Here is a 27,196-nt window from a genome sequence, read left to right on the forward strand (position 1 = left end):
TCTACATTCCTTTGCGTTACCCAGTCTCTGCATATCATTTTTAAACACCATTGCAATTAACTATTTTAAATCTCATCCTCAAAACCTTTGCATGTTACAAATCCCTAATAGTAAAAGCTAAAAACAAATGGGCTAGGTGGCGTTAAGGATCTGTTCTGTGGTTGGCTACTGAGCAATGCTGGGATAGCCGCATACAAAATAAAGCCAGACAAATGACATTTTTAGCTTTGAAGTTCTGGGCCAAAATTCCATACAAGCTTTACTTTTGCGTGATTTGGCTAATTTTTTAGTTTTCGTTTTAGAGCTTACGGTTTACCTGAAGGGAGGGTCACTGATTGACATGAAGTGGTCAAAGTGAACATATTTTGGTTTCTTAGACCAGGAAGTAAATTTCCATTCGGTTGGTTGAGGGGTACTCTCTAAACTCTGAGAAGCATGCTTATCAAATCTAGGCAAAACCCATTTTTGGCGCATTTTAGGGTATTTTTAGCCATTTCCCCATTCAACCCCGCTAACTCCACGAAGCATCACAGATCCCTGTCGCAGATGCAAAACCAGTCTACTGGTATTTGATTTGTAGCTCTGACTTGAGAACAAACCGAAATAATTGGTGGGCTGGTTAACTCATGTGTCGCCAGGCGTACCCGTTAAAAAGTTTCCTCTCGGCTCCTGCCCGGTGCGGGCCATGGCTGCTTTAGCGGGCAAGGACAAAAATCCGTATGTCGAACTCTAAGCCGGGTGCGAGACGCTTGGCAATGGCAAATGTTGTGTGTCATGTGAGCTGTGCGTACAGACATGTAACAGCGTTGTCAAGGGGTCAAACATAAGCTGTCCCGCAGTGCCCGGCGCAGCCTATTTCCAGCGAAGGATGCGCAACTTTTGTCTCTGGGAGGGCGGGCGTGGGGGTGGGGCCGCAAAGCAGTAGCATTTTCCTTGAGCTAAGCACAGCTTGCACAAAATTTACTGCAAAGCGTCGGAATGCAAGCGATTTTCAGCACACAGTACTTTGAATCAAACGCTGCTCATTACATAACAATGGGAAAGGTGTGAGTAACATGGGAAAAACCCCAGTGAAAGTGCAAACTGTACAATTTTTGGTCGGCTGGTCTGAAGCGATGGACAGGAAATACTGAAGTCCTTCCAGCACGCTTAGTCTGACGCTGCAGACCAGCATTCCTTTTTCGTGATACGAGCTTGTAATGCCATAGCGTTTCTCAGTAATTAAAGCGACGTTGAACTCTTCTTTACAGCGAAACGGCAATAATGCCTGAAACAGCCTTTACTCCTAATTTTTTCTCCGATCCAACTTTCCCCAATAATGTTGCCATCTTTCACTGCAACAAATCCGTGTTTTGCGAAGAAGTCCAAGGTTTCTGAGGACGTCTCTATATTTTCTGCCTGACTTAAGCCAGCCCGGTAGTCTCGATCAAGACTTCGATGATTTCCCCAGAAGTTCGGGAGATGTCCGGATCGTGTGGTTCTCAGACAGCCATCGACCCAGCATACGTTGCAGCGATCGACTGAGTTCGTTGAGAGGGCAACCATCGGACCGAACGCTCAATGAGCAGGCATGTGGTTTTAGTGCATTGGCATCCCATGCAGCACCGCTGCTCTTGCAAGCTGGTTACAGTTTTTGCTGTCATTTCTCACTGAAAGTATTTCGCCCAACGTAAAACACATAGGTTCTAAAACCAGAGACCAGTCTTGCGCTTAGGTGTCCCTATAATGCTGCACTGACATAGTAAATCATCATAAGGCATTTATGCAGGTTTTAGGTTTTTATGCAGGTTGTTGGCGTTGTACGTGGGAACCTGCATCGGTGGTAGCCTCGTAGCTCGAGCGCCGCTCTCGTCTGAACAGTGAGTGGCATATGACCTTGGTAGTTAAAATTTAGAGCTGACATTATAATTACCAACAAAGCAAGGTAATCTGCAGCAATGTCACGGCCAACGATATTTAGATATCTGGCAACGCCACACACAGTGCTTAACACAAATTGTAACTTAAAGGTATCCCTGTTCTGCAGTTTGCATTGACAAAATGTAATTATTCATTATCAGACCACATTTCATCCCTCTGATATAAGTCTGAATGACCTTGAAAAATGTAGAGCTATTACTTTATTTCATCGTAATAGCATTTGAGGGAATTGAGAAAGTTACAGCATGATCTCCGAACCCACTTGGTATCTTTATCTTGGCAGGAAGTGTTTTCTTTGCGTCGCATCATAATTCTGTAAAGTTTTGTTGTTATCGTAGACCCTGTGGTAGGTGAATGTTCGCTACTGACATTGTTATTATGACAGTGTCTTGGTCTGTGGCGTTGTGGACAAAGAAGATGCGCAGTAGAGCTACTCCAGTCGGTCGGTATTTATTGATCCCGAAGAGCCGGTTCTTAGATCACAAGTCTTCCTTTTAAGAGCAATAAATGAAACAGCTTTCTTGGTAGGCGACAAGTTCAGGTGATCCAAGCGAATTACAGCACTATCTTGACGTTATAGCCGGCCCGACCGCGACAGGCGGTCAGGGCGACATCCGTGTCACAGCTGTCACGCTACTGCTATATACTCGAATGGAAACCCGAGTCACCTCTATAGATGAGTCCTAATCTAACACAATTATCCGTGGAGGATAAATGTGCCAATAAAACGTGGGTCCTAACTTTATCATTTCGTTTCGACTCAGTTGTGAACCCAATTTCGACGTCCCACAACGCAATCGTCAATTACATTTCAAACAATTTGAAAGAAAACTGTGTGTTAGTTCAAAATCATCATGTAGCAAAAGCTGTGAACGTACATAACGCGTACAGTTTTTTCTAATGGGATTACGTCAGTTTTTAAACTTGTGCAAGGAGTTACTTGATGTTTCGAACTTTTGTAAAGACCGCGAAATCGTATCTCTCCTGGTGCTCCAGTAGATCGCGAGGTGGGCCATGTGCTCCGGTAGGCCATGTGGGACAGAGTTTCTCCTGCTGGTCCTGCTGACCATGTAACCATGTTGCTCCCCAGACCGTGCGGTACCTTACTTGCTTTCCTGCATACCCCATGCGTGCGGTGTGGATCAGTAGAGCCGGTGTGCTGCGGCTGGTCGATGGCGTTGATCCCGTGGCTTCCGCAGAGGTATAACGGCTCTGCAGAGGCATAACGGCTCTGCTCTCATGGCATAACGGCTCTGCCCCGCCAACAGGTGCGACGAGCCGTCCAACAGACGGGCTTCGTGCGCCAGAAGCGGGGCTTCCGGCCGCTTCGGCTGGAGCGGCGCGGCTACAGCCCGCTCCGCGTCGAGAACCTGGTGCAGCTCAAGCCGCACAGAGACCCCACCGACCCGTTCTTCAAGTACCAGTGGTACCTGGTGAGTGCCCGCTGGAACAGACTCTGCAGCCGAGCGCTGACTCGCTGCCGATTTGCTCTGCTCCGGGAGCCACGCGCCAGGCTTTCCCGTTCAATGGTCATTCATGCCAGAGGTGTCGCACATAATTGGATGTGCAGCTACGCCAAATGATGCAGCCACATTTTTAGCTCGCGCTGGATTATGCCGGAAGGCATAGCTCCTGCATAAAGTCGGAAGGTTCCATGCCGCCCGAGTCACTTCGGCAGTTCGCTAGGGCCTGAGTGGCAAACTTCTGGGTAAAATTTCGTATGTGCTGTGCTGTAGACACAATATTCTGTGATGTTTGAGACCCCGGTAAGCAAGTAGCTGCAGCTTGTGACGCAGCACCTGCGTCAGAACTCCGAGGCATGCGGTGTGGATCGCCTGTGATATGAAGAGTAGGTGGAACAGAGACTCGCCACGTTCAAGTGATTTGATATCCCGTACACGGCTGCCTCGGCCAACTCATGGGCTTCGTCTGCTTGTGTGGCTAACTGCATTACATATGCATACATGCGTCACCAATACTCGGCTGAGTTTTACGTGGTCACCCATGCACCACCAAAATCAAAGCAATTTTTGTTCTGTAAAACCCTAACCGCCTTGGAAAGTGACTAATTTGGCGCGTGATCGAGAGATCAAGGGATGAAGTCTTAATTCTGTTTGATGTTAAATTAAGGGTGAAGCACATCCCCGCCAAAACAGCACATCTACCTAATCTATATTTTGAGGCCAGGCGGAAGCACTCTGATGCATCAAACGCTGACATCAACTCCCTTTCAGTTTTCGCCGCCTCTTTTTCCAGAAAAACACCGGGCAGAACGGCGGTAAACCAAAGCTCGACCTGAACGTGGAAGCAGCATGGGCGCAGGGCATCACCGGGCGGAACGTCACCACTGCCATCATGGACGACGGCGTCGACTACATGCACCCGGATCTGCGAGAACACTTTGTGAGTCCCGCTGCCAGCCGTCTCAGTCGGTGGTAGCTGGCGCGTTATCACCAGCTCGAGCTGTCATTGGCTGCCGGAGTCAGGCTGTGATCGTCAACTCGAGCCGTCATTGGTTGCATATTTCTTCGTTCCGGCTTCCATCTGGTCGTTTTAGAGATAATTGGCCGCGCAGCTGTGTATGATAGGCGAGAGCGGTTCGAAACTGCCGTCGCGAGGCCGATCGAGAAAAAGTGTTTGTGAGTACAAAACGTTGTCACTTGCAACATTGACTTCCGACTCACACGAAATTGAAGGAAATTATACTTTTCTTTGATGTGTTACAGTTTTACGATATTTTCTTTGTGTCAGACATTCACTGTCCATGCCGTAATTATGGTGTTAAGTTTTTTGCTTTAACACGTAGACATATGGGAAATAATGACACCCACAAATATGACATCACTTTTAATGATACTAAATATAACGATACTGTCGGTCATAATGTTACAGTTATAGTTAATGCTTCAACTAATCATCAAAGAAGTGACGATATTTTCATCGTTCTGCGTCCGCAAGTTAGAGATTATCTTGTAGGGCCGAATTTTCTTCTTCTTCCAAGGAAGTATTAAGTTTCGAAAACATCGTTTGAATGTTATATCAGAACCGTCGACTGATACGATACCCCTGTTTTCCGACCGATATGATACCCTGTTTTCCGACTGATACGCGCTGCATCTGATTTTTATAGTTCTAACACTGCTTTCAGGTCGCTTTAAGGTATCATAAGATGTAAAATGAGCCTGGCCCTGAATAGCTGAACAGTTATAATGTGTTTTAATTATCATTAGATTTTGAAAATAGTTTTGAATTTATTATATTCATGAACAAAAACGATACTGACCGAAGGATCCACTTACATAGCTGTTGTAAACGCTTGCTTATTAGCCTGACCTGACCTGAACTTCGATAGCCATTGCATCAGGTACGAGAGATCTAACGTGAACTCATATAAAACATCCTAGGCCATTTGAGCAACCTTAATATTTTCCAACATGTGACCCGGACCTTGGCCGACCCTTGAGAGGTCACGACCATGGGCGATCAGTGCGTCTGGAGGCGTGGTTCCTCACTTTTGCGGTGTTTCTAGAAGCGCGGAGGTGTTACATTCTCTTACACTGGCTAGAGTCAATAAGTAACAATTTACGATTCAAAGAAGGTGTGCAAGGTGGTGTTACCATGTCAGCAATCTGTTTCCAGCCTTCGGTGCCCACATCGCCTTTAGCATGAACAGCCAACTTCCATAAAGCGCCCCGCGCCCACAGTGCCGTACTTGAAAAGGCGGCCATGCATTTTGCGCTTTTTCGAAGCCAATTAGTGATTTGCAGGAATGACTTTGGAATCAGAGCCCTTGCCGTGAACAGCTTGCTGCAATGATCTTATTCCTACCGACCCCGTTGGTATCGATGCTGCCACCGCACTAACCCAGTCTGACATGCCATTCTAGGCGAAATATTTCAACGTGGCATGTAACGTCGTGTCTCAGCCGCCCCGTGCCGCCTGAGTCGCTCATGACACAGCCGTTAGCTGAGCGTTTCAGACGAACCAAGTGATCAGCACGGCGTTAGGGACACCAACCCACGTGGCGTGTTACTCTAGGGGCCAGGCTCCTCGCAAAAGTCAAGGTGATGGCGCAGTTGCGCAAACATTTTGTTCAAATCTGTCGCGCAATGCCTCTAAAAAGTCGATGCATAATACATTCGAAATTGTTCTCTGGGTTATTTTTAATGCTCTCCATTTGTATCAGACGCTCATTTTTTACCTTCATCGTCTTTCAGTTTAGCTTGCAGCATACCTTATTGGAAAGCTCAGTGCTGGGCTATTTGGCTGGTTTTCACAGATTAACCGGCCATCCCCTTCTCACACGCTCCGCTCAATAGCTGTGCTCCAAATGCATCCTCTTCGTCATCTCACTGCGCACATTGCGTTTTTTCTGGAACATCGTGCATGTGTTGATTGGAACAACACCAGCCCATGAAGTCAGAAAGTTCGCATATCCGTGAAAAGGTGATTTCCGAGCAGATCGTTTTGGTAGCGTTATTAAAATTCTGCTGCTTCAAATGGCTGATATTCACTTGTGTACATGTGGACTCCATGGAAATTGCTATGCACTGGTTGTCGTAATGCGACAAATGCGATAGAAAGGGTAGTCAGCATATCGGCGTGAATATAAGGTCCCTTTACATACCATGATGTGCGAGGCATATCTTGATTTCGTAGCACGTATCATGCGAGAATTTCATGAACTCTTTTCAATCCTGCCTGTCCTTGCGTGTCATCCTCACATCACCTGACTTATCACGCCATTTCCCTCGCCGTCCCGCCTCAGTCCCGCACTGACCACACCATCTCCCTCGCCGTCCCGTCTCAGTCCCGCGCTGATCTTACTATTTCTCTCGCCGTCCCGCCTCAGTCCCGCGCTGATCTTACCATCTCCCTCACCGTCCCGCTTCGGTCCCTGCGCTGATCTTACCATGCTCCCTCACCGTCCCGCTTCGGTCCCGCGCTGATCTTACCATCTCCCTCACCGTCCCGCCTCAGTCCCGCGCTGATCTTACCATGTCCCTCACCGTCCCGCTTCGGTCCCGCGCTGACCACACCACCTCCCTCGCCGTCCCGCCTCAGTCCCGCACTGATCTTACTATGTCCCTCGCCGTCCCGCCTCAGTCCCGCGCCGATCTTACCATGTCACTCGCCGTCCCGCCTCAGTCCCGCGCTGATCTTACCATGTCCCTCACCGTCCCGCCACGGTCCCGCACTGACCACACCATGTCCCTCACCGTCCCGCCACGGTCCCGCGCTGACCACACCATTTCCCTCACCGTCCCGCCTCAGTCCCGCGCGGTTTGTGCTCCATATGGCGCCGGATGTGGTCTGCACAGTGCTCGCCGCCGGGCAGAAACAGAATCAGCATGGCGTGACTGCAAACCAGGCGCTCAGCAATAAGCCAATCAACGTCAAATAAGCCCGCCTGCTAGGTCACACCAGAACAAATATCACGGCCAGGGCATGAGCAATGCCATCGGCCCGCCAGTGGTCTGCGTTAATCAATACCATGTGGGCTGTACTACAGACCACGTTGGCGCGCGCCGCCTGGCCCGTGTTTGGATGTTGTGAAACCGTGAGAAAAGCTCTTTACGCATGCTAGGCGTGAGCTGCTTTGCCCTGCCCTTCGGAATGCTGGCTTTGCTCTTTCTGTGGTCTCGCTCTGAGGTTTGAGCGAGATGGGATGTTCAAGAAGCCGGACGGAAGCGAATATGACAGAAGGAGACGTAACCAAATGGTCAGCTGCTGACATAACGGTTGAGTGCTTGCAAATATCCGCGAAGTGCGCTGCATGTCCAACTGCTGACAACGGCTGAGTGCTAGCGAGTGTCCGCGAAGAGCGCCGTATGGTCAACTGCTGACATAACGGCTGAGTGCTAGCGGGTGTCCGCGAAGAGCGCTGTATGGTCCACTGCGACATACGGCTGAGTGCTAGCGAGTGGTCCGCGAAGAAGAGCGCTGTATGGTCAACTGGACATAACGGTGAGTGCTAGCGAGTGTCCGCGAAGAGCGCTGTATGGTCCACTGCGGACATAACGGCTGAGTGCTAGCGGTGTCCGCGAAGAGCGCTGTATGGTCCACTGCGGACATAACGGCTGAGTGCTAGCGAGTGTCCGCGAAGAGCGCTGTATGATCAACTGCGGACATGACGGCTGAGTGCTAGCGAGTGTCCGCGAAGAGCGCTGTATGATCAACTGCGACATGACGGTGAGTGCTAGCAAGTGTCCGCGAAGAGCGCTGTATGGTCAAACTGTGACATAACGGCTGAGTGCTAGCGAGTGTCGCGAGAGCGCTGTATGGTCAACTGCTGACATAACGGCTGAGTGCTAGCGAGAGTGTCCGCGAAGAGCGCCGTATGGTCCACTGCGGACATAACGGCTGAGTGCTAGCGAGTGTCCGCGAAGAGCGCTGTATGGTCCACTGCGGACATAACGGCTGAGTGCTAGCGAGTGTCCGCGAAGAGCGCTGTATGGTCCACTGCGGACATAACGGCTGAGTGCTAGCGAGTGTCCGCGAAGAGTGCTGTATGATCAACTGCGGACATGACGGCTGAGTGCTAGCAAGTGCCTGCTAAGAGTGCTGTATGATCAACTGCGGACATAACGGCTGAGTGCTAGCAAGTGCCTGCGAAGAGTGCTGTATGATCAACTGCGGACATAACGGCTGGGTGTTAGCGAGTGCCTGCGAAGAGTGCTGTCTGCATTCGCTACTTCAAAGCACTGACTTACATCCAGCTGATGAAGGGGCCAAAGTTTAAAGGGGCCAACGAAAAACATAAACTGCATGCAAACGGATTCCAAAATGTTGCCAAAAATTACCTGCCAGTTTAGAAAATGGAGCGATTCAGGGCCTTTCCGAACAAATTTGTGGAAAGTTGACTTTACACTGTAGCCTGGATATGACAACGCACCATGTGAGGGGAATCATTTGTAAAATTCTTAGTTACCAGCCAATAACAAGTAGCGCTCCCTAGATGCATCACCAGGCTCGGAACAGAGTACATATATAATGGCAAACTATAAGCAGACGACTGGCAGGGGAAAGTCAGGATCTGCTGCCTTTACGCAGGCCACATAAATAAGACAGAAGCACTAGCCTTAATCCTCGGAAAAACCAGGAGAATGGAGATATAGTTAGGTTGATATTTCGGCAACATGCCTTTCTCGAAACAATAGCAGAAGTGAATTCAGAAGCGGAATAGAAAAATAATTCGCTTCTGCCATTATTTCGAGAAAGGCATGTTGCCCAAATATCAACCTAACTGTATCTCTATTCTCCTGGGTTTTCCGAGGAATAAGGCTAACACTGCTGTCTTATCTATGTGACTCATGTTCCTCGCTAATGCACTAAACAACTTTATGCAGGTCAAATAGCACCTGCTTCAGAATGTTGCTAACGTCAGGGTCGCACGACTCCATGCCTCATCGCCATCACATCTGAGCCCACACACTGGTTCGTTCATCAACCGTCTAACAAGTGGTATTAATTCCTCATTCTGTGACGCACTACACATCGCCAACCTCCGATGCTGGTGATGGTGTTGCGGGTCCGTGTATTGTGCACCTCCCATCACTGATGCCGATATGGTGTTGAACGTCACTCACAGTTGATCTTGCTGGGCTGTTGATCATAGTGTACCGCTGATTGCTGAGGCAGCAGAGACTGCTCATCACGGATTTGTCAGTGCATGCTGCTCTTCACTGGTTCTTCACTTCAACAAAACTTCTCTTCCAGAACGCAGAGGCCAGCTATGACTTCAGCAGTAACGACCCTTTCCCGTATCCTCGGTACACCGACGACTGGTTTAACAGGTGAGTGACGTACGCTATAGAGCACCGATACATTCCTGTCAGGTCAAGCACGCGACGTGCTCAGCTGGGGCCCCAATGTCTGCTGAAACCCAACATGCTGAGCGATGACCTCGGAGTATGCTGCTCAGACGGACAGAATGGTTTGTCGACTGGGACCTGGCCTGTTGTCGTGGGGTCCCTGTAAAATACACATCAGAGGGGCCGACTGAGGGATTCCTATGTAGGTCATCGATTCGCGCGGTCTACTGGATTCAGTTTGGGCACCGCACACAATGCACGCTACGGTAGACGTAGGAAAAAGTCCTCACCATCCACAGTCGAATACCGATATCGTAGGATACCGATATCGTATCGACTCTTATACGATATCGAATACCGATATCATATCGACTCTTTTGAGCAAACGTTGGGGAGGGACACTTTGTGAGTTGTTTTGGAACGAAAAAAGTGTTGATTACATACCCGCCCTTGGTGCTGAGAAAATTTTACAATTTTGTTCGTGTTCGAGTGATCGAACACGATTCCTGGGGAAAAATACCAGCGCATACGCTTGCGTGCTTGTCCCAAGTCGATACACATTTTGCCAGTCCCGGTTGGTACATATCACCTGGCCCGTACCGGGATGTAATCGGATGCCAACGGGCGGCTAGGAACACCCGGTGACCGTGCCATGTGACGTCACTGTCTGGTGACGCACGCCGGCCCTGTTTGTTCGGACGATGAGCAAACAGACCGGCCAATGCGCTCCCCACGCAGCGGCGGAGAAGCCTGGCAGCAGTTCCGCTCCTTCATCACGAACGCCATTGGACTGGGAGATGTTGACAGTTCATTTCGTCATGAACTGTTTGGAACCACGTGGAGATGGGGATGTGGCACGGAGAACAAATGTTTGTGTGAGAAATTAGAAAATGCGACGGCCCTTGACGAGGCCATGTACGACGTGATAACGCCTCCAGTTTCGGTCCCTTGCGGATATCGCACATTTCATTTCCTGCGCGTTAATTTTCCTGTGCTGTCCTTCAAATCTTGTAGGCATGGTGTGCTTCAAACTCAGCCAAACCTCAGTTTACCAAAGCGTTTGACGGCAGTCAATTACGTGCGGTCCCATTTGCGGTTCTAAACACGCGACTACCAGTGATTGCTGGCTGTTGCAGCTCGGTGATGATGCCGATCCGCACCGGCCGTAAACACGTGCCACGAATCATAAGGTGTAGGGGGCCGTGCTTCGCTGCGTATGCTGCCAGCAAATAGCCTGCACGTGGCCGGTTCGGTCGTGCCGGCTGTCCGGGGAGCAGCAGCAGGCCGTCCGGGCTGAGGATGGCGGCGCGTCGGTGAATTTATAACGATTGCTGCCGGCGCGGTCGGCCGGGCGGTGAGGCTTCAGGCGGCCAATAGTTCCCGACACTGAGCTGAGAACCCGGGCCAAGAGAACTCGGGCCAGGAGAAGCTGGGCCCACGAGACCAATGAGAACATGTCTAGGGCGGTGGTGGGTGGGTGATTCAGATCACATGCGTCTGTCGGAAAGGCTCGTCGTGAAGGTCATATTTAGAGCGCGATTTGCAACGATGAATGCCTGACTCTCTCCCTCTCTCTCTCTCTCTCTCTCTCTCTCTCTCTCTCTCTCTCTCTCTCTCTCTCTCTCTCTCTCTCTCGCTCTCTCTCTCTCTTTCTCTCTCTTGCTCTCTCTCTCTCTCTCTCTCTCTCTCTCTCTCTCTCTCTCTCTCTCTCTCTCTCTCTCTCTCTCTCTCTCTCTCTCTCCCTTTCTCCCTCTCCCTCGCTCTCTCTCTCCCTCTCTGCGCTCTATCTCCCTCTATTCCTATTGATTAATTTCACAATATGGCTAATGGTAACTTTGCAGGAAACCTTGATGATCTCTGCCCCCCATATATGCTCAACTTGGTCAGCAATAATGACTGCCGTTTCCCTCCAGGCGCCCACTCTGAGCCCAAGGCCATCACTGCCGGCGCAGCACCAAGCCGCCTGCCAGCACCGGCTGGCGCGGCATTTATGACGAACCAATCAAATATACCGAGCAGCTGTCATTGATAGCGTGGGGACGGGTCGGGGTCACCCAGATTGCGTTCATAAACCATCTGCGGGTGCCGCGCCACCACCAGGCGCCGCCATAACGCCCTTCCTCCGAGACGGCTTTTGCAGCGGCACGTGTCCTCGATCGCCTGCAACCAAGCAGGGACCCATGGGGCTGAGCTGTCAGCAAAACAGGATAAAACCCTCATTCATTTGATATAATCCGATGCACATGCATGCGGCACATTAACAGTGATAAAGACCATCATGACAGGGATGGATAGCCTGTCGGAGCGATGACATTCTTGCGTGCTTCGACCTTAAAAAGGTGGGGAACGGCGTAAGAAATACCGATGTTCAGATTTTATTGCCGCCAAAAGTGTTTTGTTCATTAGCGTTGTGTTGTTTGATGCTGGTTGCAGTAGATCGTGTGCATTTCGAAATAATCGCTGGTCACGCCGCTATCTGCTGATCGCCGGCACACAATGCGCCACCAGTGTGTCGGGGACATTAGATAGGACCTGACGTGAGCCGCACACCACCGCCGAGCCGAGCCGCGGCCACCGCCGTATGCCAGATGTGATGCACACCACACCGCGGCCAACCGCTGCATGACAGATGTAATGCACACCACGCCGCAGCCACCCGCCGTATGACAGACAAAATGCACACGACGCCGCGGCCATCCGCCGTATGACACACGACGCCGCGGCCACCCGCTGTACGACAGATGTGAAGCACATCACGCCGCGGCCATGCGCCGTATGACACACAACGCCGCAGCCACCCGCTGTACGACAGATGTGAAGCACATCACGCCACGGCCGTCGCCGCATGACGCACGACGCCGCAGCCACCCGCTGTACGACAGATGTGAAGCACATCACGCCACGGCCGTCGCCGTATGACACACGACGCCGCAGCCACCCGCTGTACGACAGATGTGAAGCACATCACGCCACGGCCGTCGCCGCATGACACACGACGCCGCAGCCACCCGCTGTACGACAGATGTGAAGCACATCACGCCACGGCCGTCGCCGTATAACAGATTTAATGCACACGACGCCGCGACCACCCGCTGTATGACAGATGTAATGCAGACCACGCCGCGGCCACCGGCCGTATGACAGATGTGACGTACATCACGCCGCGGCCACCCGCCGCATGACAGGTGTGATGCACACTACGGTGTCCCATGTTGCATGGCTGCTGGCCTTTCGGTTTTTAGGTGTTTAGGGTGCGCGGCCGATGAGATAGTGTTGTCTTTAAAAAAACGCTGTCTTCGCGACCACGCCCCGTGAGGAAACAGTTGACTACGAATGACCACGCCCCGTGCGGAAACAGCTGCCTACGAAACCCAGTGCTGAAGTCCGTGAGCCGTAATAATGCGAACCTCCTGGGACGTTAGCCAAAGAAGAGCCAAGAGATGGTCTGTCTAATGTTGACGGTGAGCTCTGGAGCATTCCGAGCAGGGACCATCCTATCCTAGATGATCTGTAGGGCGGTCCATACAGCACTGCAGCACTGTCCCACACAGCACTCTCGGCCAAGGTCGTGGTGTAAAATAGACTATGCTTGGCTTGTGCAATACGGATATCACGTCTGAAAATATCAAATTTGGAACACAGGCGTTGACACGCAGGCATTGCAACGCTCCAGTTACATACCAGCCTCCAGTTAATACATTAAACAAATTTCGATGGTCCATTGCTCGGAAAGTGCTGCCAGACGACTGCCTTTTCCTTTTCTTATTGGAATGGTCTCCTGCGACAGCGATAAGTGTTGGCAGAAACCGACTCAGCTCCAAAAATAATGTAAACTCGCCTAATAACATATTTGAATTCTCACTGTATGAAACGTGTGCATCAAATAGTTTTCATTTCCCTACTTTCGAATCGTTTCCAGACCCATGTCACACCGTCTGCAGCAGAGTCGGGATCAATGTCCCCAGGACTAGTGAAACTTCCGTTCCTGAGACCGGAAATCAGCAATACCTTTTTCGTTTAAATAGCTGTACAATCAGCAATAAGTCTGCTAATACTTGTTGACATGGTATATTTATGGCACGTAGATTCTTGATGATTTCAGAATGGTTTTTCCCTACACTCTCCATGCCTTTTCGTATCTTCAACAGTTCACGCAATATGCACAGCCCTATTGCGAGATGATAAATATCTCTGCTAGAAGAGCCGAGGGTGTTACATTTTTTGTGCTCATGAAATCGATACGAGGGCAGGGCTAAAAGTTAGTCCGTTTTGCTTGATCATGTGTATTCACCGTTTGATATCCTTTACCTTGCAGTTGTTCTAACATGATCTGTAGGTGTCGTTAAGCATCTCCAGGATTGTTCATTGCTCTGGCAGTACGCGCCGAGCTGTTGTCTGGTATTATGCTTTTGACGCCGGTCTTCCAGGGCTATTTTGAAAAGCGTATTGCTCTATCAGTTGTGTTCCATAACCCCGAACACTTAACAGTGTAATGCGGAGGACTGAAAATAATAAGGGGTACGCGGGATATGTTGTAAGCTTTTGCAGCAATCCCTAACGCTTCGATAAGGGGGGGGGGGGGACGTCACCATCCTGGTCATCTTGGTGGAGCCAGAATTTGCGGGCATGAGACGCTTTCCCTCCAGGCGGATTCTTGGTGAAGCGTTCGGCCATCATCTCTAAAGATCTAAACCGGGAACTAAATTATCGCTACATTCAAGGCACACATGCAGGTACCCCCAAAGATAATCGTATATGGATTTTAATCAGTGTATCCGCCTGAGGACTGTGCTGTTCTGTTTTGATAAACTTACGCCCAGGTCTGGACATAATCAGTAGCCAGCGGCCTGTCCGCGTCTCTCAAGCTCAAACACTAACATTATGCATATAGGCAAGGCAGTGTTGTTGGGCGTGTTCCTCGCAGAATAACCAGGAGAAAGAAGAGATGGATGTATTGATATTTCGGCTGTGTGCCTTCACGGAAACAAATGTTTGTAGTGAATTGAAAATTGCCTGCCAATTCCACTCGATTTTTCACTTTTTTTTACACGAACCGCAGTTTTTACAAGCCACCAATATTCAGCGGATAAAACAAGGAGAAATTACAAGCGATTACCAGGATGCAGGGTAAATGCAACTAGGGATTTAATTCCGCGAAGGATACGTATGCATGCAAACGGCTCCAATTAAGCAGGCATCGTGCATCACGCGTCAGGTCAGGTCGCCGATTTCTTATGGTTTCTCATTTGCATGTCAATGTGAACATCTGCGGAAGAGCTTCCGGACGGCTGATTCAGCTGAGCTTGATTTGCCCGTGCTGCGCAGTGGAAGCCGGCTCCGTTCGTCGATCTGCCACTAGGGGATGTTATTAAACCATTTTAGATAGCTTCATTGAGTTGTTGCATTGTTTGCTGCTTGCAGACCTTACTTCTTGCGGACCTCGCACTTGATCAAGCATTAAGGAAGCATCAAAACTGAAGGCGAGACCAGAGTCTATGAAATAATATGGATATGTCAAAATGTCACAAATGCAGGTTGCGAAAATGTGCTGGAACACTGCCGACCAGGCTGGAATCTGGCATCTCTCACAAGCTAACGGCAGATGTCAATCCCGCGTAATGCCAACTGACTGCTGCTTTGGCGGGACGGTCAAGTTTGAGTATTTTTGCCCGGCGACAGCGAACAACATTGATTCTGACAAGATTTAAACAGAAGACGAGCCCGCTATCAATTTTTGCGCTGAGCCCAGTGCTCAGATGAAATCTCATCCCTTGCTTACTGCCCTCTCAGCTTCTGGTTTCAACTGTATACCGGTCTCTGGGTCTTATTGCATTAAAGTTACTGCCCGGAGAGGCCAGCCACAGAGAAAAGACACCACTCGCCCACCTTTTTACAACACGGGGAGCTTGGCTGGAGCTCCAACGCGCCGACCTTTTCACTTCTCTGGAATGGCTCGGTGCTGATGGGGCTTCTGGCTCGCGTTCTAGGCGTCTTCAGTCATGCGGCATGGCGGTGGCTACGCTGGCACATGCATTTCCAGGGCAGCTGCCGACCCTCGGCCTCTCATCGGCTTATCAAAACGAAGTCGACCTCCATCCCATCGTCCTGTCTCTTAGACTAACGGGCGCGCAGGGAGGTATAGAAAAATGAAAATACAATTCAGCACAGTATCTTGTATATAAAGGGCTGTATCTTCCGTAGATAAGAGGGAATGCTAGCCCCACAGCGCTCGTTTATGTGCTAAGCAAGGAGCGATAGGCCTGGCGTAGCCTACACAAGCGGGGTGGTGTCGTTTTGTGAGGTCAGCAGCATGCCCTACGGGACATCCCGCGGTGTCAAGGCCTTTTGGACCATCCACGCTCAGCGCTCCAGAAAGTGGAGTCGCTCAAAGGTCGTCAATATTAACTCTTCTGGCAAAGACACCCACTTTGCCGGTGAAGACCTGTGCTAACCTCTGACTCTGCTTCAGTTATGGTGCTCGTGCCAGAGGGGCCTGTGACAACCTCTGACTCTGCTTCAGCTATGGTACTCGTGCCAGAGGGGCCTGTGATATCTCCTGAATCTGTTTCAGTCACGGGACGCGTTGTGCCGGGGAGGTCTCCGCCGCCAGAGACAACGGCGTGTGCGGAGTTGGCATCGCCTACAACTCACGGGTCGCAGGTCAGTGGCTGGCGCGGCGGGGTCATGACCCGCCCCCTGCCCACGGAGGTGGCACGGGCGGAACAAAAGAAGCTAAGCCTGAACCTTTGCCCTGTGAACGGGTGCCTGAGACGCTCCCTAATGTTTCATTATTGATTTCTGAACGTGCTGAGCAGTATTAGAATGTATACTATCCGATTTTCTATCATTTTTAAACATGTGAAAATATGAAGCTCTGACCTTAACAGTGCTGGTGTATGCCCTCTTTCAGACGTCAAATCATTGATATTTTGTTCAAGGGCAACACATAACGTTTATTTCTTGCAGAAAATACATCCAAAAGATGTTTCTGGACGTTTTTGCATTCTGCCACTCTGATATACAATAATAGCGTGCTGGTTTTGCATAACCAGGTTATCCAATGTCAGGCTAGGTGAAACGCTGATTTTGGTATCAAATTTGACAGTTTGATATTCATGCGATTAAAACTTCATTCACGTATATCCTAAAGCTTTGGAAAGCCATTAAAACTTGTTTGGTTCTGCGGAACGCCTCTAGAACGTTCTGTGTTCAGACCGTTCTGTAAAGAGAGTCTACAACACCCTTCTGCATTATCGTAGCATGCTTGTAGCTCTTGGGGCAATGGAAAACGTTCATTAAGTGCTAATTTGACTCAGTGCAACCTGATTCAACAGTGCATGATCATATTCACCAGCGCTCAGTTTCATACGACCTGACTGAACCGTGCAAGGTCACATTCGCAAGAGCTCCGTTGCATCTGCCTGATGTCGTTTGACGAGGCCTTTCATTGCTATTTTGCCCTGATCTCCAGCTCGCTTAGCTTTCGAGACGTCAAGAAAGTTCCGAGGTACACTCGAAGCAGGTGAACGTAACAAACTCTCGTAGGAAGGCGGTGAAGAAGCGGACAGAGGTACCGCTTTTTCTTGCAATGGTTGGACACGGGCCTCCGTGCTTTCGAAGCGAGACAGTTTACCTAGAAAACATGAGTGCGGAATCAAGTTGCTTCTTCCCGTGTTACGGAAGTGGCACTCCGAAAAGGCCATGCCATTCGCTCCCGGGGCTGTATGCCGCCCGTCCAACTCGGAGGCTGGTCTTTCTGTCGTTTCCGGCAACCTAATGACCTTTAAATGTAGGCTACGTCGGATTTCGGTCATCAAAGTGAGTTACTGGGGCTCGGCACCAAATGTCAGGTACCCCTCACTCTGCTGGCTGTGCTGTTTTCGCGAGTTGCCCGTGTTTTGTGTTGCATTGGGAATCTACTCGTCTTGTGCGGAATCCTCGTGCATTAATTGGCGGGCGGCATTTGATCAATCCTCTGATCAGCGAAATCCCACGGATGTAATCTGACGTCCTCATTAAGTTAGTCCCCACAGCCATGTTCCACGGTGTCAAACCATTGTATCTGATACTAGCCCATCGTAAACGACACAATGCTTTCGACCGATGCCAATGCTAATGCCCTATTTCGTCGCCAGACACAATCTCTTTTACATCTCGGCTATATAGCTCATTATCTTGGCCCAGAATCTCCAGGTCCCAAGCACTTTGTGAGTGCGACATACGGACCCAGAACCGATTGCATTGAGTTTGACCCATTGCGCGCCCCAGCCATCCGGGTACCGGAGACGCGGCTCTGATTGGTCCGCGCTGTGTCCCATGCACCTGGATACTGAACCAACCACGCTGCAAGACAGGTAGTCTGACTGTAGTCCGGCCACACCGCACCACAGTTATCCTTACTGTAGACCGGCCACACTGCAACACAGGCATCCTGACTCTAAACCGACCGCGTTGTGCCAAAGTATCCGGTTTTGGACCAGTCACACTGCGCACCACGGCTCCGGATGCTAAGCGAGCGGCACCGCGTCCCAGGTATTCGGATGCTGGACCAGCCGTACATGACGGACCTGATCGAGGCCAACAGCATGGGTCACGAGCCGGACCTGATCGACATCTACTCGGCCTCGTGGGGGCCCACGGACGACGGCGAGACCGTGGACGGCCCCAGAAACGCCACCATGCGCGCCATCGTCCGCGGCGTCAACGAGGTGGGTCCTGCTGGCGAACGGATCCGAGTCAGATCTGCTGTGAAGCAGGTCGGAATCAGACCTGCTGTGGAATGGGTTAGGGTCATACGTGCTAAGGGACGGGTCAGGGTCATACCTGCCGTGGAATGAACGGGTGTAGCGTTGTACGCAATGGGTTCTATGGGCTCCACAATGCTTTGTTTTGCTGTCGACTAGTCTTCCAATATTTGTAAAACTTTGCAACAAGTTCTGAATTTCATCACTGAGGAGTTATAATCTTTATTAAGCGACTTATGGCCATCCCTGTGTCTCTTTGGATCTTCTCTTGCCCGTATTCGTAATTTACAATACTCTGCAACATTTGCAAACTTTCGAAAACTGGTTTTGGGCTTTATGATCTTGAAAGATTGGTAGTGATGCTCACGATTGTTGGTGATGCCCCCTGTGACATTTAATGGCAGTAGTGCCCAATTATTCATTCAAACCGGCCAATTGTAGCGGATTCTTGCCTAAATAGCGTGTTGCATTCCATGTTCCTTTTTCTCTTGGGGTCAGACCCACTGCAGAACCGGGTCAGTGTCAGACCTGCTGCCGGTCGGGTCGGGGTGTGACCTGCTGTGGAACGGGTCAGTGTCAGGCCTGCTGCTGAACGGGTCGGGGTGTGACCTGCTGTGGAACGGGTCAGTGTCAGGCCTGCTGCGGGCCGGGTCGGGGTGTGACCTGCTGTGGAACGGGTCAGTGTCAGGCCTGCTGCTGACCGGGTCGGGGTGTGACCTGCTGTGGAACGGGTCAGTGTCAGGCCTGCTGCGGGCCGGGTCGGGGCTGGACCAATTCTGGAACGGGTCAGTGTCGGCCTGCTGCGGGCCGGACGGGGTGTGACCTGCGTAATCGGTCAGTGTCAGGCCTGCTGCGGGCCTGGTCGGGGTGTGACCTGCTGTTGAACGGGTCAGCGTCAGGCCTGCTGCGGGACGGGTCGGGGTGTGACCTGCTGTGGAACGGGTCAGTATCAGACCTCGTGTGGTACGTATCGGGGCCACACATGCCCTGGGGCAGGTCGGAGCTGGGGCCAGGGTCAGTGTCGGGCCAGACCAGGGCCGGTCAGTGTTATGCTTACTGGGGATGACGGGCCACGGTCGGGATCTGTTCCGGGCCGCATCAGGTCAGACCTGCCGTGTAGTCGATCGGGTCAGACCTGCCGTGTAGTCGACCGGGTCAGACCTGCCGTCAGACGTGCAAGGTCAGGCACGTTGTGGGACCGGCCATTGTCAGGCTTGGGCCTTGAGAGGTGACCTGAGGTGAGACGAGTCAGGCAACTAGAGCAGCTCTGAGACGGGTCAGCGTGAGGCCCCTGCTAGACAGGCCAGGGTCAGACTCACTGTGGGTGTTCAGCCGTTTATGGAACAAGATCAGTGCCAAAGCTATCACAGGCCCCGTTCAGAACAAGCCTTGCTTGACACATGGTGACATTCAGCCCCTGCAAAAAGCCTGAGTTAGGACCCATGCCATTTTCTAGCCGGGTTGCACCCCAGTCTTGGATGAGAACAGACCACCTTCAAGAGAGCCAGCGCCAGGTTAAGGCCCGATAGGACCGGACCTCCCCACCTGGAGACCCGCTCTGAAAGAAGGAATGATACGTAATTAAGACCAGAACCCGTTCGAGCTCGCATAGTGAACTCCAACCGTACTCTCAGAACAAGTAAAGCGAAGCGGCAAGCTCCATTGGGCATCACAGATGATCTGGAGTGATTAATGCAGTTATGTTGGCCGCATAGTCTAGCTGGCCTGCTTATTTCTGTACATATTTTACTGGCAACACTGCATCATTACCTGACGTGCGACATCATACTCAAAGGTACGGCATGTCATGTGATCATTTAGTCACTGATGGAATTTTAAACGCGGCGAATGAAAAAGGGCGATGCAGCAAACGTTGCTATTTTTGCATATTCTCCATCCGCCAGCAACTAATGTAGGAAAACCCAACATGTCTGCCCCGACTGCATGATCCTGGGATGGCTGCCAGTAATGACAGCTGTACTCCCTGGAGGAACAGTCATTATTAAAACTCTTACCCCCAGTGCGCGTTGTTGGCGACTGAAGTTTTTCAATCATTGAGCGCTTCATAGACTAAAATGTAATGCATATGGAGAAGTCGGAATGGTCGGTTTATCGCCAACCTGAATCTACATTCTCATTTACAGTACAGCATAAAAGTGATCTCAATAACAGCAACATTTCTTTTCGCTGAAAACAAAGTATGTGGTAGCATCGTCTTTAAGGCGCAAGTTCGTAATTTTTAAGCGATGCGAATTAGCATTTTGATTACACAGGGCTTCACTGAACTCCGTCTGGAGCCCCGCGCACTGCGGATGAGAGATCCTCTGACCCGGAAATGTTCCGAGAATTGCTTCTTGTCATTTGGGTTATCACTTGTCCCGTCCCCGTGCATGTTTTCTGAGATAAAGTATGCTTAAGAAGAATGGGCCTACCAGAAAGTGTTCCAACCTGTACTTCTCACAGAACGAGCGCAAAATATCTACTACGGAAGAGGGCAATTGTCTGGAACATCCGAAATACTGCAGTTTTGGCATTTAGCCCTCGGCCATAACGCTTCAGACAAAAACACACCATAATGGAAGCACCACTACCACGCCCTCGATTTCCATAGAGTCCACGATAAGGCACACGGTAGCATTGCTGCAGAGTAACGAGAAAATCATTTGCAAAAGAAAACTTTTTTTGCAATCAAATGGATACCAAGAACGTGCCATAGCCCAAGCAGATTTCATTCAGAAACGACTGTTCGATGGGTCGGATCCCCTTTAACGCGCGCTCGGGTGGGGGCCAATTTAACCGTTGTTTCGTTTGGTATGAAATGTTTGGCATCAGTCGTTTGGTACAGAAAAATGTCGAAGTACTTTGTAAGGTAGCTGACCTATGGCAGGTCAAAATCAAGCCATGAACTCAGCAAAGATAACTTCTAGGGAATCATTCAATATGATGCAGCAACGGAGTGTTAAACGAAGCCATGGCAACTCTGTGATAATTTCCCAGGCAACAAAACAATTGAATTGGCAAATTCCATCGACCTTGGGTCAGGTATGAGGGTCAGACCAAGGTCAAAACCAACCCGTTGTTACTCGCGTGGTTGCTATATGTGCGCTGCTCATTTCGGATTTATTGATAACAGGAACCGCATTATACAACTTGTATGGAAATCTCGAAGTTCAGGATAGGTCAGTGACCTGAAAGAACGTCGGTCAACATTTTGTTTTCAGGAACATATTACCTAGCGTAATCCTTGACACTCATTCAAATGCAAACATAAAAGTAGTCTTGTATGATTTCTGTCCCCATGACCTTCGAGAGGTCTCACAAGGTCACTGAACGTAAATTAGCATCATTGCCCTTTTGCATAGAACAAGTATCTAGCTTTACGGAGGGGGCATACAAAAGTTTAAGGTACTTTGAACACCAATATGTGATTTTATTTTGTTTGACGTTATTTGACGCCAAGGTTACAACCTAGGAATCTTCAAATTTTGCCACAAATGAGTTCAAGCATATGCCTACATACTCCGTGAATTTGGTGTCTCTAGTTCTCTTACTTTCTGATATATCAGGAGGTTGAATTGACCCCCGCGCGAAGGGCATTCAGCTGGCCACCCGGGCACGTGACTAACAAACAAGTGAACCCAGCGCACATTTTCCGTCGCAAAGTGGCGTGTTCCTTTCATCACGAAAGGCTGTCATCAGGCGTGTCGACCTTTTTGGCCTGCGCTTGATATGCTGATGCTATGCATGGACGGCGGGCGTCAGGCGTATCACCCATACCCGGAACCGGGTCCCCCGGGTCACCATGGCCGCTGCTGCGATCTCAGAGGCGGCGGCGTAGCTGCATAATAGCGCGTGTCTGCTGGTCATGAAAGGAGTTCTGCCGGCTGGCGTTCCTGGGTCAGGGCGTGATTTCGGCAGACGCTTATAGACGAAGGGGTGGGCGGTGCACCCGAGTGTGTAGGATTCTTGACCTTTATTTCAGGAGGATAAGGTGATGCATCAGCGTATTTACGGCGCGCGATCCAACCACATTTTGCGTTGTTTGAGGAGGAGACGCGATTGATCAGCAAAGCGGGGCGTAGGTTTCCTCCATGGATCTCCCAATATCTACGCATAGTCCATGCATAAATGCAAACAGTGCACGGCAAGATATACTTCTCGCAGATAACTCACATTCTGGCAACCTGGCCAAACCGCTGATCCTCTTGTATCCGCGCAGCCTTGTTTGCAGTGATGACGTGCGCAACGGACGGAGTGCTGTCCTCAAAGTAGAATGATAGGGAACGTGCGCGAGGGATTCACTTACCTTTGGTGTGCAATATTGAATTTTCACCTATACCACGTGACTACTTCTAGATTTGGCTATTCTCAGGGACGCCCATGGGAGGACTCATGCCCCTAGTTCCCGGCAGCATATAGCGATAAGTACTCTAGCAAAGTCGTAGCTTCATTTGCGACCAAGCGCATTTGTGACCTCTCAGACGCGAGAAAGGTGATGAGCTCATTAGCCAAAGCGACCCTCTGCAATACTACCACTGGCACATAACGTGAACTGTCAGGGCGGAGAAAAGCTTTGTTTCGCGTTTCGTGTTGGATGACCTTGATTTACCCTGTAGACTTGAGCACCAAGGTTGCCGTCTTAGGCTGCTTGTTTGAGTGCCCACATTGCTAGGCAACAGTTCTCACAACAGCGCGGTGTTGTGTGGACCACTGGCTGGTGTGCTCAAAGGGATGGCCATGTATAGCAAGTACGTCCTGGTAGGGGCGAATTCATGGATCCATGCTGCTATAAAGCAGCATTAGAATCCATTCAGGCGGAGACTCCTGGTAGGGGAGACTTCATGGATCCCTGCTGCTATAAGGCAGCATAAAAATTCCCTCAGGCGAAGAGTCGCCGCACTCCGGAGCAGTCCAAGCGACCTCGAATGCTCGTCCTCAGGGACGCCGCGGCCTGGGTAACATCTACGTGTGGGCCTCGGGCGACGGCGGGGAGGACGACGACTGCAATTGTGACGGATACGCTGCCAGCATGTGGACCATCTCCATCAACTCGGCCATCAACGACGGCGAGAACGCCCACTACGACGAGAGCTGCTCCTCCACCATTGCATCCACCTTCTCGAACGGCGCCAAGGACCCTACCACCGGCGTGGTGAGACGATCTCAAACGTGCAAAGAGCATGCCAGACGCTGCATACCTTAGTTTCGAGCACTACAAAACTGCAGCAAGGCAAAGGCAGGCTTCCGCATTTCAAATATTTCCATAGCGTACCACTTCGGACTCCGCAGTTTTTCCAAGTTTGGGCCCATTCCTCTCTGCCCAGCCTTTACGCTTCACCTGTCCCCGCTGCCCGCGTGAACAACCTCCAAAAGCGTTCGGCACCCTGCGGCGGAGAGGGCGCAGATAGTCCGTCCGGTGGCGCACTGACCCTGTCCACGTGCCGGACAGGCCTCCTGCTGACAGTTCGCCCCGCTTCAGGCGACGACGGACCTGTACGGCCAGTGCACCAAGACCCACTCGGGCACGTCGGCGGCTGCGCCCGAGGCGGCCGGGGTCTTCGCGCTGGCGCTGGAGGCCAAGTGAGTCCCCCCCCCCCCCTCCCCATCTGGGGACTGCCTGCAGCACCGCTGTTGAACAGAGCACGTTCAGTCGATGCTCGAACGTACCGTGCCTCTGCTGAATGCGAGCCTGCTGAACCGTCTCCACGCTTGACTAGCTCAGCGCCTGGACGCTGAGCTCCTCTCAGCAGTCGCGGCGGGATGCGACTGGATTCTGAGCCGCTCCGAGGGCTGAGCCGCGGACATTACGCTCCGCGCTCAGAACAGCTGCGGAGCGATTAGTCTACATCCTTTCTTCCGCAGCCGTGGCTTAGTTTTGTAGTCGGAGGCACCGCAGCTTATATTCCCAAGACTGGCGTATTTTTAACGAGGTTAAACGCCTTATCACTGCTCTGTCCCGTTTCTCGCCGTCTTCAGCCTCTGATCCGTCCCAGACTCTTCCCTGCCCCGGCCTGCGCGCCATGCTGCACGCCTGGGCTCTGTCCTCAGCCTCGTCTCTGCTCCCGCCATGAGCGTTGCCTCAGCCGCTGCCCTATCCGCGTCCTCAACTCTGACTCTCCAGTCTTTACGCTGATCCAGTCTCCGCTTCCTGCCCACGGCCCCAGCTTTATCCACAGCCTCAGCTCTATCCACAGCCTCAGCTCTATCCACAGCCTCAGCTCTGTTCACAGCCCCAGCTCTGTATACAGCCCCAGCTCTACCCACAGCCTCAGCTCTGTTCACAGCCCCAGCTCTGTATACAGCCCCAGCTCTGTATACAACCCCAGCTCTACCCACAGCCTCAGCTCTATCCACAGCCTCAGTTCTATCCACAGCCTCAGCTCTACCCACAGCCCCAGCTCTGTCCACAGCCCCAGCTCTGTATACAGCCCCAGCTCTACCGACAGCCTCAGCTCTGTTCACAGCCCCAGCTCTGTATACAGCCCCAGCTCTGTATACAGCCCCAGCTCTACCCACAGCCTCAGCTCTATCCACAGCCTCAGCTCTACCCACAGCCCCAGCTCTATCCACAGCCTCAGCTCTATCCAGAGCCTCAGCTCTACCCACAGCCCCAGCTCTGTCCACAGCCCCAGCTCTGTATACAGCCCCAGCTCAGTCCACAGCCCCAGCTCTGCCGAGCTTGCATTCGAAGGCCAACGTCGGCCTATCTAATCAATATTGACCCTGAAGCCTGGCTCCGCCCCGACTGGCGTCGAGTGAGCGCGACCTTCGGACCGAGCATCGGCGTTGCGAAGGCTTCCGGGAATTCTCATGCTAATTGCTCATGTCATGTGTTGGTCATATGTCAGATGTGGCCGATGCTCGCGGGGCAAAGCTTCACTGGTCCCTCCGCCACAATCGCGGTTACTTTTCTTTGAGGCGTTTAAAAACTCAGGCTACAACTGGCTGGAGGATATCACGTGATGAATACAGTTAAAATCACGATGTGGAAAGGAGAGGAGGCATATTTGCCTCAGAAACCCACAAATGCATATATATATATATATATATATATATATATATATATACACATATATTGTATGTGCAACAATGACTTGCTTCGCGTAGGGGAAACAGCCTTGTACTTTACAAACCTTGTACAAACAGGGCTTGTAGCCCCCTAACGCCCGCCAATCTCTCTTGGTCCGTCACTCCCCTATCCTCTCGCAGTCCGTAATGTACTTGCTCCCCTGCTCTCCCGCAGCCAGCCTTCTGACAGCTTTCTGAACACATAACCTTTCCTAGTCTGTTACATCCCGTCCCGTCACGGCCCATCACATGTTGCCCTCTGTCAGTCTGTCACGCGCCTGCCGTCTGTCACGCACCGGCAGTCTGTCAGGCGCCGACCGCCGCGCCCCCAGCCCGCAGCTGACCCGGTGGACTGCTGTCTGTCACGCCCCTACCGTCTGCCACTCGCCGGTCGTTTGTCACGCGCCGGCCGTCTGCCACGCGCCGGCCGTCTGCCACGCGCCGGCCGTCTGCCACGCCCCTGCCGTCTGCCACGCGCCGGCCGTTTGTCACGCGCCTACCGTCTGTCAAGCGCGCCCGCCTTGCCCCCAGCCCGCGGCTGACCTGGCGGGACGTACAGCATCTGACCGTACTCACGTCCAAGCGCAACTCGCTGTACGACCACAAGAAGCGTTACTTCTGGCACATGAACGGCGTGGGGCTCGAGTACAACCACCTGTTCGGCTTCGGCGTGATGGACGCCGGGGCGATGGTGGCGCTGGCGAGCCGCTGGCAGGAGGTGCCGGCCCGCTACCACTGCCAGGCTGGCAGCGTCGTGCGGGACAGGTCAGTTTTGCCGCGCCCCGGGCGGTGTCGGCGGGGCGGGAGCCGGCGCGCTCGGCGCCAGCCGTCGGGGTCAGGTCGGTCGCACCCGCTCGTGGCGGCGGCGCTGCGAGCTTATGTCAGGGGGGCTGCTCAGTTGGAGTCGCTGTCGTCAGAGAGGTCTGTTGGGGTCGCCATCGTCAGAGACAGGTCAGTTTGAGTTGCTGTCTTCAGAGACGGGTCAGTTGGCGTTGCTGTCGTCAGAAACGGGCCAGTTAAGGTTGCTGTCGTCAGAGACAGGTCAGCTGGAGTCGCTGTCGTCGGAGGTCAATTGGGGCCGCTGTCGCCAGAGACAGGTCAGTTTTACCGAGCGGCTTCAGCGACGGGGCCGTAGCATGTCGCATCAGAGCAGTCATCAAGAGCCAGTGGCGAGCAAGTGCGTACATCGCCCTGGATAGGTCATTCGTACTCACCGTGACCAGGGCGGGTCAGTCGTACCTACTGAGCTTACCCGGGACTGCCGGCGATCGTCGCCGCCGCCACGACTGTCGCCCCATTCCCAACGTCGTGACCGTCGCCATCAGCAGCGTACATGACCGTCCGTCCTGCCCATCTCCAACGTCGTGATGGCGGCCATCAGCAGCGTACATGGCCGTCCGTCCTAACCATTCCCAACGTCGTGACCGTCGCCATCAGCAGCGTACATGGCTGGCCGTCGTGCCCATCTCCAGTGTCGTAACCGTCGCCATCAGCAGCGTACTTGGCTGGCCGTCGTGCCCATCTCCAGTGTCGTAACCGTCGCCATCAGCAGCGTACATGGCTGGCCGTCCTGCCTATCTCCAGTGTCGTAACCGTCGCCATCAGCAGCATACTTGGCTGGCCGTCGTGCCCATCTCCAGTGTCGTAACC

At 51.8% G+C, this 27,196-nt stretch overlaps 1 protein-coding gene across 1 annotated transcript in view; it reads left to right on the forward strand.

The window, feature by feature from the left end:
• The window catches only part of amon (prohormone processing protease amontillado), a 53,616-nt gene that overhangs the window by 16,170 nt on the left and 10,250 nt on the right, over nucleotides 1-27,196 (forward strand). The window contains exons 3-10 of the mRNA XM_037216733.1: nucleotides 3,189-3,353; nucleotides 4,177-4,323; nucleotides 9,640-9,716; nucleotides 16,306-16,394; nucleotides 18,267-18,442; nucleotides 23,418-23,630; nucleotides 23,958-24,058; nucleotides 26,078-26,311. Coding sequence (XP_037072628.1) covers nucleotides 3,189-3,353; nucleotides 4,177-4,323; nucleotides 9,640-9,716; nucleotides 16,306-16,394; nucleotides 18,267-18,442; nucleotides 23,418-23,630; nucleotides 23,958-24,058; nucleotides 26,078-26,311 — 1,202 coding nt within the window. The remainder of the gene's footprint in view (nucleotides 1-3,188; nucleotides 3,354-4,176; nucleotides 4,324-9,639; nucleotides 9,717-16,305; nucleotides 16,395-18,266; nucleotides 18,443-23,417; nucleotides 23,631-23,957; nucleotides 24,059-26,077; nucleotides 26,312-27,196) is intronic.

Source organism: Pollicipes pollicipes, unplaced genomic scaffold, assembly GCF_011947565.3.
Source record: "Pollicipes pollicipes isolate AB1234 unplaced genomic scaffold, Ppol_2.1 Scaffold_4002;HRSCAF=4701_pilon_pilon_pilon, whole genome shotgun sequence".
NCBI lineage: Eukaryota > Metazoa > Arthropoda > Thecostraca > Pollicipedomorpha > Pollicipedidae > Pollicipes > Pollicipes pollicipes.